The sequence below is a fragment of the Dermacentor variabilis genome, chromosome 4 (assembly GCF_050947875.1).
Source record: "Dermacentor variabilis isolate Ectoservices chromosome 4, ASM5094787v1, whole genome shotgun sequence".
NCBI lineage: Eukaryota > Metazoa > Arthropoda > Arachnida > Ixodida > Ixodidae > Dermacentor > Dermacentor variabilis.
The window spans coordinates 124,659,637-124,672,253 of NC_134571.1; the positions used below are offsets into that span (position 1 = coordinate 124,659,637).

Sequence of the window (12,617 nt, forward strand, 5' to 3'; positions counted from 1 at the left end):
ACGTGAATTTGTTACACTGTTTACAAGGGTTTCGCAAAGGTTCAACTTTCACATTATAGGTCTATTTCTATTTGACAGTCATGTATAACATATCAATTTTGTCCACTTTAGATGCACTATTAGGTGCAATTTATAGAATTGGGATATCATTTTTTTCACTGCCAAGTGAGAGTTGTAAACTTGATACTTCTACTATTTTTTTAAAATTGTAATTGTTGTCAATTTTTAATAAAAAATTGACAACCGAAATTAATAATTTGCAGCAGACAGTCATTAGACTTTAACGTTTTCTTTTAAATGCAATAACCTTATCAAATTTGGTACAGTGGTTGCCGAAAAAAACAATTTGTCCTTTCCCATGTATTGAGATAGGAGGCCCCAAGCTAAAGCTTCCTCTTCAGGAATGAAAGTGGTGCTAGTCTGAAGGTGGTGCAATGTTTGCCTATAGCAAACACCTCGATTAACCAGCCTATAAACAAGACAGCTGTACAAAGCGCTCTCCTGAAGTATTACATGTGGTGAATTACAATGGCAAATTCGGAGCACTTTCGGTACTAGTTTTACTGCTCCTTTCGGAGCAAGTCTATTCCATTGGGAGACTGAGAGTGCCTCCTGTATCTTTTATTGGCGGATTAGGAGCAGCTGTGTCGTTAGATCCACTCCCCAAAGCAGCGCTCTCTACTCCACAAAAATTGAGAGGGTCCACTGGAAGTCGCTAGATGTCAGCCCACCCACAGCCAACGTACTGCAATGGTGCACATGCCCGTGAATGCGAATTACGGTCCCTCGGAAAAAATGAGTGGTGCTTCGCATCTTCTAGTTTACACTTTGATAACTTCCTGACACAACATTGACCGTAACACCCGAGTTACGCACTGCCACTTGCCTTTCGTGCACTCTACAGCTTTTACAATGCCCTCCAACATCAAAAGAAAAAGTTAAAAAATTTTTCAAAGTTCCAAATAAATCCCAAGACAACACTTTGTATATTTGGCGCAATACAGAATATACAAGGAGGTGGTAAACAGCAGCTGAGCTACACAGAGATTATGTCAATAACGTCACAATCTTTCAGCACAGGCCTTTTCTTTTTGGCAGAACACGGCCAAGGAAAAAGAAGTGCCACAATCAAGAACACACCTTGAACATCAGTTGGGCAGCATCCCGAAAACGATTTGCTTTTCGGTACAGCTCAACAGCACTGAGAATCTTCCCTTCGTCCAGAAGGCGCCGTGCATACTGAGCCAACAGTGTGTCGATTTCCCGTACGTTGAACTCCTTGGCGAGCTCAATTGCTGTGTTCCACTCATTGAGGGATACACATGTGTCAATAGCTGCTTTCACTTCGTTGCACTGCATATAAGAGGAAAAAACATATGGCAGCAGCAGTGAGCACTCACACACCGGAACAACGTCCTCGCGGAGATGTGGAAGGGAAAAAATTTCGCAGATCCCACGCATTGTGGGAATCTATGCTATGCGAAGCCTTTCGCAGGTACCTGGTCATCCAGCATTGTTTGGGGTTCTGCAAAACGATACGAGCTGGACTAACGGGCTCCTGTAGATTGAGTAGATGTGTGTGCAGGTTGCGAGTGCACATGTGTGTGTGACGAGAGCAGCACGGTGACATCCTCATCGTAGACAACTGTATGACGGCAATGGCACGATTTCTACATTGGCCGTTCGGCACAAGCCTAGAACATGATGATTGTTGGATTCTACGTGGGTAGTGGACGAGCGTTAAGTGAAAGAAACATGGATTGTGACGTCATTCGTGACTACGCGTTGTACAATCCTACGTACACATGTGGTGCACGTTATAATCATGATGGCATTTGCACTTCGCTGGAGAAATGTTAAAACTTTATTAACTAGGGTGATAATGACGTCTGCACTACGTCGCAGTTTCTACATAGTGTAAGCTGGTACAAGAAAAGTACTAAGTGAACTGAGCCGGTACCAGAGGTACTGCAATACAAGGAAAGAAGAGGACCAAGTGGCACGGGGTGCAAATGGTGAGTCTTTCAAAGAGCTGGCTGGCTTTGGAACGAGAAAAGCATGCGTTCAATCATGGCCCTTTTATTATTTTAAAAAATTATTACTATTATTATTTTTTGAGAGCACCCGAATGCTGTGCCCTATTACAGAGGTTTGGTTCCCATATTGGTCACACCTTATTTTATTTTTTCTAAAGTGAACCAAGACAGGAACCTACCTACCACAAAGTGCCAACAATGAGGTAAAGAATACTTTGCATTAATATACCTTCTTATATGCCTCAACAGCCTGGTTACACATGCCAACAGATCCAAACATGGAGCCGATGTCCTGCAAGAAAAACAGGTTAATCTGTCAGAACTGAAAGTTGCAATATTTCAACATAAAGAATGTGCCCATAAGTGTATTGTATTTTTATGAATAAGACCAAGCCATGCTATATCACATCCCCAATTACAACCCAAAGAAAAGAAGAAAAGAAAAGTAGGATCCCAAGCAACTGCTTTTAACAACATCAAAATCTGCATATGAATGCAAACTTGGCACAATCGTTGACGCAGAGTAAAGTTGTAGGACCACTAATTTTGCACATTCAATCTTTGCAGCTCTTACTTTAATAGGATGTGTTGCTGAGTTTGTTGGGCTAGTTGGTTCATATTTGCAGGTTTAACAAGCACACACATTAGACGGGACAGGGAAGTAGGCACAATACAAGCACTACCTCGCAACTAAAGTTTATTCAGAACATACAGAATACATATTGATGGCGCTAAACTTCTCCTCCTCATCCCACATCAACTGTGCAAGGATGTCCTCCCACAACTTCATGATGTTGCAACTTCCAGACATTTATGCGTCTCCAGAACCTATAACCGCATATGATGACGACACTCCCTGCTGGACGCCTTCGGCCCATTGAAATCCCTACCGAGCCATTTTATTGTGCGGGGTTGGACTTGCTAGGCGCCCTTCAAACATTGATCGGGGGGGGAACAAATGGGTGGCAGTCGCTACTGATCATACCACACGATATGTGATCACACAAACACTTCCAACCAGCTGCACAATTGACGCTGCTCATTTCCTGCTTTACAACATCCTCTTCCAGCATGGTGCTCCTCGGCAGCTACTCAGACCGTGGTCGCTGCTTGCTGTCTTGCACGGTTGACAACCTTCTACGCTCATGTGCTACTCACCACAAGTTTACCACTTCCTGTCAACCCCAGCCTAACGGACTTCCAGAACATCTCAACTGTACAGTGACTGAGATGCTCTCTATGTGCATTTCCGACTATCACAGCGACTGGTACACTGATGTGCCATTTGCCAGCTTCCCCTATAATTCATTGCATTATGAAACTGCCGGCTACTCATACTTTTATCTTTTGTTTGTCTATGACCTGCTGGCTACAGCTGTGTAAGTACTCCCTGTAATAATATGCATAAAGTAACAAGGAAGGTATGCAGACCATGTCGTACATGAGAGGCCAGGAACATTGTGGTCATCTTGCAATGCACACAATAAACCAAATCACAGCATTCCTTCTAAAAACACTTGTTCATTGCTGTGCAATAACACAGATGTATCAGTGATGTACATCTTCTTTCTGATATAAAAGGCTTCTATTTTATTTGCCTGTGTGTGAGCATATTCATGCTGGCACGCAAGCATGAATTATGTGTAAGAGTGGAGACACACTTGCACACGAGTCAATAGAAGCTTTTTATATCATAAGAAATGAGAAGGCATGTACTGTCTTCTTATTCGGCAATCAACAAATGTTTTTAGAAAGAATGCTGGGATTTGATTTTTCATATGTATTGGAAGATGACTACGGTGTTTCTGGCTTCTCAGGAGATGTGAGGTCTATGCACCTTCCTTGTTTCTTTATATGTGTGCAGTATACTATCAGTAAACTTTAGTTGCGAAATAGCACTTCTTTTTTGCTTACTTCCCTGTCCTGTGTAAGGTGTGCGCTTCTTAATTCTGCATGTAACTCCTACTGCTGTAGTCTCATAAGGCACTAAAGTACACTCCACGTTCCTGGCCACGGTCACCACAACACTCCCCATCCTAAGGCTAAGCTAGCACATAACCTGTAACACCAACTCCACACCTCTTTCGCACTTAAATATAGTGATTTTTTTTCATGCAGGTGATAAATTCAAAAACACAATTTACTATATCAAACCAATCCTTATGAAAACAAAGCCAGGCAAAGTAAATACATCATCACGAAGTTGATTCTTACAAGTGTGAAGCGTCCAAAACAAAGCTCCGCACAATGCGGCCAAAAACCAAGCTCTTGATGCTGAAGTATTAGCGCCACTGCTGTTAATGTGGCACTATGGTGAGAGATTCAACACAATTCAAGATGTGTTACTTCAAATTTCCAGAAGCATACCAATTAAAGCTTTCTGCACCTGTAAGATGAGGGCACTTTAGCCCACACATTCAAGTATACATGTGAGCATCAGATGGCCCCCCTTCATTTTTAACATGAACATATGCATCTTAATCCACCCATATCTTCCTATTGCTACTCCCTCACCATAACTGCTGCTTTTGTCTATTTCATTCTCAAATTTGGTCTTGTCACACATTCTTGTCACTTGGTTGCACCAAAATACTAACCAACATGGAGCTTCACTGGGTGTTGTGGGTTCTTTCAGCACACAATGTCTTCATGGGCTACGCATAGAACTAGCTGCCTTACGCAAACTACATAGTTGCTTTTGGTATTTGCGTGAAGGTTGTAGAAATCTTTTTTTTAATGCTCGTAATGGTTGTAAAGTACTAACATTGGCAATAAAGAATTCTACTAAAAGCATAATTATTTTAACCTGCTACCACAAAGCTGGGTTTCACATTTCACATAAGAGGGCACCAACAGGCCAACTCCAATGTGATATAAGTAGAATGCAAAGGCAATTTTAATTGAAGCAAATGTATACATCTATAGTGCAAACAATGTGACTGTACTAAAGTGAACTAGAAGGGAACACTAACCCCTGCATAGACTAGTAAAGCTTGTAAAAAAAAAGCAATTTGTCAAAGTAAGACATCGATGCAGCTGTTAGCACCAGAAGCTGTTTCTTCGTTTGGCTTAGAGCTACACATAGGTTACCACAGCAACAAAGCTATCAAAGCAGCAGAGCTATCAAAGCAACAAGTCATAAATATAGGTCACTGCAAGAGCCAACCTGCAGTGCTATTCTGGAAACTGCCAAATTCCACCACGTTAGCATTTTGAGCCAAATAGAGAGAGGTGCAGTGGCCCTGTGAGCCAATCGGGTCTGACGAGATGGAAAACTCGAAAACATGAAGGAATCTGACAAGTGTCCAAAATGGCAGCCCCAGGAATGGTTGCACCTAGGTACAGATTCATTGGCTTTTCGTACCTGTTTATGCAAGTCATGAGAGGTAACGAGGGCAACAGTGCAATCGTTGGATAGGCCTTTTCAGGACCAACCAACCCGGCATGAGCGAGAGCACACAAGCAAGAACTCTGTACGTATACTGCGTGAATTTGACCACCTACATTCAGCAGAGGCTGCCCCTCTGGCAGGCTCTTCATGAGGTTCTCCAGACCATTGTAATCTTCCATGGCAAAATAAGCTTGAGCCAAGCGACCATGGTTGTGCCCTTGCTTGTAGTACGTGATTGCATTGTCCCTTCAAAAATACAAAGGCAGGAGGAGTGTATTGGTAATGCCAGCACAAATGTTGTATCAGCACTGAAAATATGGGTGAACCTGAGTGATGCATCAACATTTTTTTTTTATTAGGAAAAGAAAATGTGAGAAATTAAAATACTCGTCTGCGAAAACACATGACCCAAGAAAACGGGTTTACTGGAAGACTCCTCCTTCCAAGACTAATGTAGCACCTGTCTTTGAGCCTAAATAGATTTACCTAACCCTCAACATGAAGTTTTTGTGCCCGTTTGTACTCTTTACACCTGAGGGATGAGTTAGCTACACATATAAACGCTGCGAAGGACAGCAGCTGTTGCCTTAAAGGGCCACTAAAGGCATATAATAAGTAGACGTAGACTGTTTAACTATCATTCCAGAAACCTCGCAATGCTTGTTTCATGCCAAGAAAGGACTTAGTTTACGAGAAAATTCAAATCTCCCACCACTCAACCGGGGTAGTGATGACGTTGCATACACCATCATCACCCTTTGCTGCCTTCGGTGAGTAAAACGGCGCTCGATAGACGGCGACGCCGAGCCAAGACAGAGCGGTGTATTCGCCGCTGCAGCTGCTTTTTGGTCAAGTGGCGTAGACCATTCGGGCATCCCGCGACATAACATAGAAGTTGAATTCTCTGTTACTAGCAGTTTCTGCAAGTTTCGCGAACCAGTAAAACCAGCACAGCACTACACGATAATGGAACTGCTGAAATGCGAAAGTGTGGGTGATGCAAAGTCGAGCGAAAACGAAACCTTTCGATCGTTTAAGTCGTTATCAAAGGTAATTTCAATTACTAGTTCTTTTTTCTAAAAATAAAATATAACTGGATAAGTAGCATTTCATTTCGTCTTATAATACAATACAATAATGTTTTTGCAACGAGCTGTTGAGTACTAGTGACAGAATTTAACTGAGGAGTGCTTTCATCATCGGGGAAGTGCTTAAATGCCCCGGGGAAGTCTTTAATCATGTCCTGCATTTACCTCAGTTTCTCTATTATTAATGCCCTGCTTGCGTTAATATTGACACTTTAGAGATTCTTAAGCACTAATGTATCACTTTAGCTTGACTTAATATTTGCCTTTAGTGTCCTTTTAATGAACCAGCTGTTGCCTGCCTGGTGCTCGGTGTTTTGGGGGGAGTGCTATGCCTGCAGGCAAGGGCTCAAGTATACCGTCATGTCCCAGGGAATTCACAAAACTGAACTGCTGCCTGCAAAGATGCTTCAACGTCATCATTCTCATGTCTCCATTAATTTCATCAACACTCATTTGCATTATTTATCTACATTCATCCACCTTATTCAGCGCTGCTTCATGGGCAAATCGCACAAGTTGCCTTATAGAAACACTGGCTTCAGCCTGAAGTTTCCCTTCCTCATTCACCCACTCTTGATGAGCCAAGAAGATATATTCACTGTTATCCAGCATTAAGATATAAGCTGGGAGCACCAAGAATGTATGAGCGAGACTCTAGCAGCTTGAGCTTCTTTCTAAACATTTCCTAATGTATGTAATGCTTCTGAAAGACAGTGCCTAAAAAGGGAAGTGCAGTCCAAGAAGCTGCAGGAACAGCTTAGGGTACATGACGTAGTAATGATTAGTAGTGTGTCAGTGGAAGGCACAGCTCAATGTTGAGAGCGTAAAAGCAAAACAGACGAAAAGTTTCCCTGCAAGATGTGGATATGATGATGTGCACAGTGCGACAGTGGGAAAAGAACAGAAAGGCGCCATGGATCATCATGGAAGACCAACTAGCCCGGCCCCACAACCTGAAACGGATATGCACTGACTGGATGTGGTTCATAACTGTCACCAATTCCATTGACCCTTTTTGCAGAGCAGTTTGTTCTAGAGGAATGAGATGGCGCTTTCGGTGGCACGCCACACGTCGCCTCAGCGACAGCGCACGAATACGAAACCATTACCGCTCCCATCTTGTTTGTGTGCAATCAGCTGTCAGAAATGCAACTGAGTTTTCACTAACGCACTGTGCTCCAATCATGCTGGATTGAATCATGTGGATTGAAGGCATGTGCAGTAATTGGCTGCAAAAATAGTGACTGGGATATTAAGGAATGAAATGAGTCTGTGTAACCAAGTTCGCAGACCATTGCTGCAACTGTCCGTACGTGTTACCGGCACTTCAAGATGTACCGCTTTCTTCGAGGACATGAAAATTTGCTCATCTGCCAGCGTTGTATTGCTAACATTCAAAGAAAGTGCTTCAGCCCCGGAACATTGGCAAGAGTGAGTATCGCTCATTAAACAATGACAAAGGGAGTAGTAGCACTTTCTGTCATAGCATGTCTAGCACACAGTATCTATACACATCTACCCGAACTGGCACGGAATTTTACGCCCACTCTATATCCAACGTGTCAATAAGTGAATTGGCGCACAGTTGAATGTATGCATACCATACACACACACAATAAATGACGGACTACACTGATAGCGCACAAATGGTCGAAGCTGAACGTTTCGTGACGGTCCATAAGAGTAAGCGAGTTACTAGCTGTAATACATCTTTGCTACAAGGTATTACAATGTACAAAACAGCTATGTTTTAAGCCTTGCGCGCAGCAAGAACAAATCTATCGGAACTGAGCACGTCCGTGAGCAATTAGGCAAAAATAATCAGATAGTGACTGTACCAAGGAAATTTACTGAGTCAAAAATATGACAAGCCGCTGCTTCAAAATATTTGCCAAATAAGGAACGAAGAGCAAAACACACTAATTTTGATTGATTTCATTAGCGGAAATTTTGGATAGCTTGGAATACATATTTAGCGTCGCTTTTAAAACAAGCACCATATATGCTTATCGCGCCATTTGGACATAGCTTAATAAGCTTCCGAACTGCTTTTACATGTTCTCCAAAGCTTCATGTCGTCCATCCAGTCACTGTTTATGACATCTCCTGAAACAGAGGTTTACTAAGCTACACCGGCATCATACACACCCATTGTAAATGCAGAGGCAACAGAGGCAGTTGTGGCAAGCAATGGACGCGTCAGCACATGATCAAACATGGCAGCGCTCACAGGATCGCCGCGAAAAGGGTCAATAGCTAGCCACCAGCCTACCCTACCCTACCCCCTTCAAAAAAAAGGTTATAATAAATATTAATTAGTTTCTTGATTAGCCTAAAAGATTGAACTTCAAGTTAAGGTGCAACAGGACATGGTGACATTATTAGAATAAGATGGACTTTGTTGAAAGACTCTTCTTTCCAGGAATAACATAATGCCTGTTTTCGATGTTACACAGATCCCTAGATATGATCAATTTTACGTAATGCAATTCTGACACTTCAGCTGGGTTACTTGAAGAGGTGGCCATCATTTGTGTGATTAATGAAACATGGTTAATGAAGTACCATGTCCCTATCTGTTGTGTCTGGCAAGTCAGTTCTGCAGAATCCTGCAAGGTCGAAGAAGTGTCATGAAAGGGAAAACTGTCTTTGTAGGACTTTGTGGCTTCGTGCTACATTTGGGTGGATGACAGTTTTTCCTTTCACGTCTCCTGTATCTGTTCCACGTGTTCTTGCTTTTGCCATAGCGAACGTAACAAATGAAAATACCCCTAAATAGCAGCAATGCTGCACAAATTTGGGCGAACGTCTGCGGAATGATAAGAATCTAAACTCACCACTTGTGCCTATCTGCGTAGTAGTCCCCTATCGCATTCCAGGCTTCCTCGAGCTGCCTGTCGTCTGTGCCGCTGTTGCCACTTTTCAGGAGCTGGACAACGCGGAACCAGTCTCCGAGCATCTTGCGTAAGGACACGGCCAGATCCCTACGAGCAGTACCGCATCCAAACCCCCTTCGTCGCTCAAATGGCCAGCAGTGAGCCAGCACTGTATGGTTGGTAGTTCCCTCCCATTGTTCATTCTCATAATCTGTTTTGCAGCAGTAGTCTTGTAACTATCTACCGCAATGTGACTAGGCTCTTTCCTTCTTTTTATTTCCCTCTTGCTCGAGTAAAATGTCGTTCGCATATGTATATGTACACTTTCCCAATTTTGGTCTTGGCAGGACTAGAACAGCACAAGGTGCGAAACACCGTGACAGTGGAAGGGGAAAATCAGAAGATGCGGCAGCAGTCAGCATGACTGGAACGAACAAAACAAAAGTGACATGCAAGCAATCAATAACTAGGCACAAAGGAAAAAGCAACTCAACTTAAAGGGCACAACTCAAATAATGAGAACATAGGGTGAGAGAAATGATACAGGTATGTACGAGCTTGCAAAATGCAGTGGTCTCCCTGTAAGATGAACTCTGTTAAAGTGAATCCTTTGATAAGCTGAACAATTTGGAGACCATTGTTTCTGTCTTCTTTAGAAACACAAAGTGAGGGCAGAAAAAAAAAGTAAGAACAAATAGACACAGGATGAAGCGCTACTTGCAACTGAGAAATTTGAGATACTCCGCCGACATTGTCAAAAAAAAGTCATTTGCATGGGCTTCATCATACAAATATTAACAAAGTAAAACACAATGAAAGAAAAAAATGACCATTGCTGAAGTCGAGCTTTAACAACTATCGCTCTGGTATCTCTGCAAACATGGAATGGAAATTTTTTTTTAAAAATTCCGTTAAGGCGAGCTTTCATTAGAATGAATGCACTTCCAAGGTCCCTTTATGTTTCACTTCACCTTCGTGGAGGCTTACAGTACGACATGGCAAGTAGTTTAGTCCCAAACGCAAAAACTTAACCAATCTTCAACTGCAACATAATATAACACATAGGTGCAAACAAAAAAGAGCAAAACAAATTAAACAAATATCTAACTTAAAAGTGACATGCAAAGTCATTTAAGCAAAGAGATCTAACCAAACCAATTATTAAATTTCAGACAATGATGATAGTCCTCAAAAAAGAAAGAGAGAAGTACTGCGCAAGCACATTACTCATTTCCTGCTTCTCACAAATTATGCTTTCATAATCATTTACCTAGTGTAAGCCTACTAAAGGACAAGAGCTTCCCAGAGGTCAACAACCACCCTTGTTTTGTGTCAGCTCAAGTCACATAAAACCTGCAAATTTCTTAATCACAACCTACCATTATAATAATTTTCTGCTGTCCTCTGCAGCAATTCTCTTCCCTTGGTACCTATTCTATTTGGACTGTCCTGGAGATTTATTTCTGAAAATCTGCTTCCCCTCCTCCTGATTGCCTGAATAGATCAATGTATACATTCATTGATTATACAAACTTGTTATCAAATGTGAACTAATGTGAACTCCTATCCTCCAGCAAAGTTATTGAATGTTACTTTAAGCTTGTTATGAATTGAGCTTTCATATTATACAGCTCCTGAAATATTAAATTGCTATACGTGGGTCAGAGTGCTCACCATATGCACCCAAATCATGCCCCCAGGAAGGACACATTCATTGTGTGTGGAGCATGTGCAGTCAGCCACAAAAATGAACATACCACAGGATTTGAGAAAACAAAAGTTAAGATTTGCACAGAATGAGCATGCAGCCTGGTGTTCAGTTTCCAGCGTGTACTAGTATATGCAAACAACATACTGTTTTGCCATTTTATTGGCTACAGTTACAAGCTGCACAGAATTTTAACATTTTCTCAGTTATTGATGCCAAATGTAATGCTGCATTATTGCGAAATCAAGCACCCTATGATATGAAGCGTTTTCTTACCATGATAAAATGGTACCTCAGGAAAAAAAAAAGCGAAGAGTAGAGCATCGAACGTAAACCTGAGTAAATCCCAAGTTCCTTCCTTGTTCTGAGGTCCAACATACAATTAAGTAAGGGTGCTTAATTTTGAGTTAAGATCATATTTGCATTCCCTAGCTTATTTTTTAAATAAAGCTAGCACTCAGTGCTCACACTGAGCCAGAATTATGTGGATGCAAAGGTGAAAGACAAGTTATTTTAAATTTCAAGCAAAACAAGAATGACTACACAGAAACTATTTCTACTCACATAACCTCAGTTAAAGTTATAACCAGATCTTATCAAATTAGTACCGGTTTCATCATCACACCCCACCTTCTGTCGATTTCCAAGTAGATTTTCTCCGCATCATCAAACTGCTTGAAATATGCCTTGACCTCTGCTTTGCGAATGTCTTCATTCTGAAAATCAAGCAGCAATGAAAGCACATCTTATGTTTCGTGTCAACTCTCGTTGATTTCATGTTTCACATTAAAACCCTTGAATGCCACATTTACCATGAAATAAAAGAACAACTTTGTGTTTTGTTTGTATACAACATAGGTATAATCTTTCTTAAAAAGCGCCCACTCAAGCTATGCTTGAAGAACACAGTAGTCAAAGAAATTGTATGCACAGCAAGTTGATGACTTCCCACAGGAACCAGGAGGATGCATCTGGTGAGCCTTTCTCTGGCGTTTTTCTGCGTTAGCATTCAAAATAAACTACTCCGTACAATTTTCTCAGCCACAGCTGTAGGGCGGTTCACTGTAAATGTCATCTGTGTTCTTGCCTCGTCCCGTGCTTCTCAGCTGTTTCAGCTCGACTAAAGCTCGTCAACTGGTAGTCCATGGAGTGCACATTCATTTCATACCTTTCCAAATGGCCAGGTTCATCAAGTACTTCTGTTTCTTCAAAGTTCTTTTTTCTTCAAGTTATATCTGGTGTAACTAATGTAATGACAGCAAGTGGTCCGATAGTTGTTGAAAATGTGGCAGCAAGTAGCAGCAGTGTTCACATCGTAAATTCATGTAGGCTGCCCTCTTCAACAAGCTCAAATTAAAAATTTTACTCATTGTAGTTAGTACAGTAACTGCAAATTCCAACTAACGGAATTTCATCCAAGATCCATTTGCACTCTTTCTCTGTAGTGCAGTGCAGATATTATTTTTATGTCCCTACTTTTCAAGCAACAATTTATAGTGTCCAAGTCAATGTATCAGA

The 12,617-nt window shown here is 41.6% G+C and overlaps 1 protein-coding gene across 2 annotated transcripts in view; it reads right to left on the reverse strand.

Moving 5' to 3' along the window:
- Oseg4 (intraflagellar transport protein Oseg4) overlaps positions 1-12,617 on the reverse strand; it is an 87,572-nt gene that overhangs the window by 27,655 nt on the left and 47,300 nt on the right. For both annotated transcript variants that reach the window (XM_075690209.1, XM_075690208.1), the window contains 5 exons: positions 11,730-11,815; positions 9,353-9,499; positions 5,541-5,673; positions 2,266-2,328; positions 1,141-1,353 (listed from right to left, as the gene is read on the reverse strand). In XM_075690209.1, the coding sequence (XP_075546324.1) occupies positions 1,141-1,353; positions 2,266-2,328; positions 5,541-5,673; positions 9,353-9,499; positions 11,730-11,815 (642 nt within the window). The remainder of the gene's footprint in view (positions 1-1,140; positions 1,354-2,265; positions 2,329-5,540; positions 5,674-9,352; positions 9,500-11,729; positions 11,816-12,617) is intronic.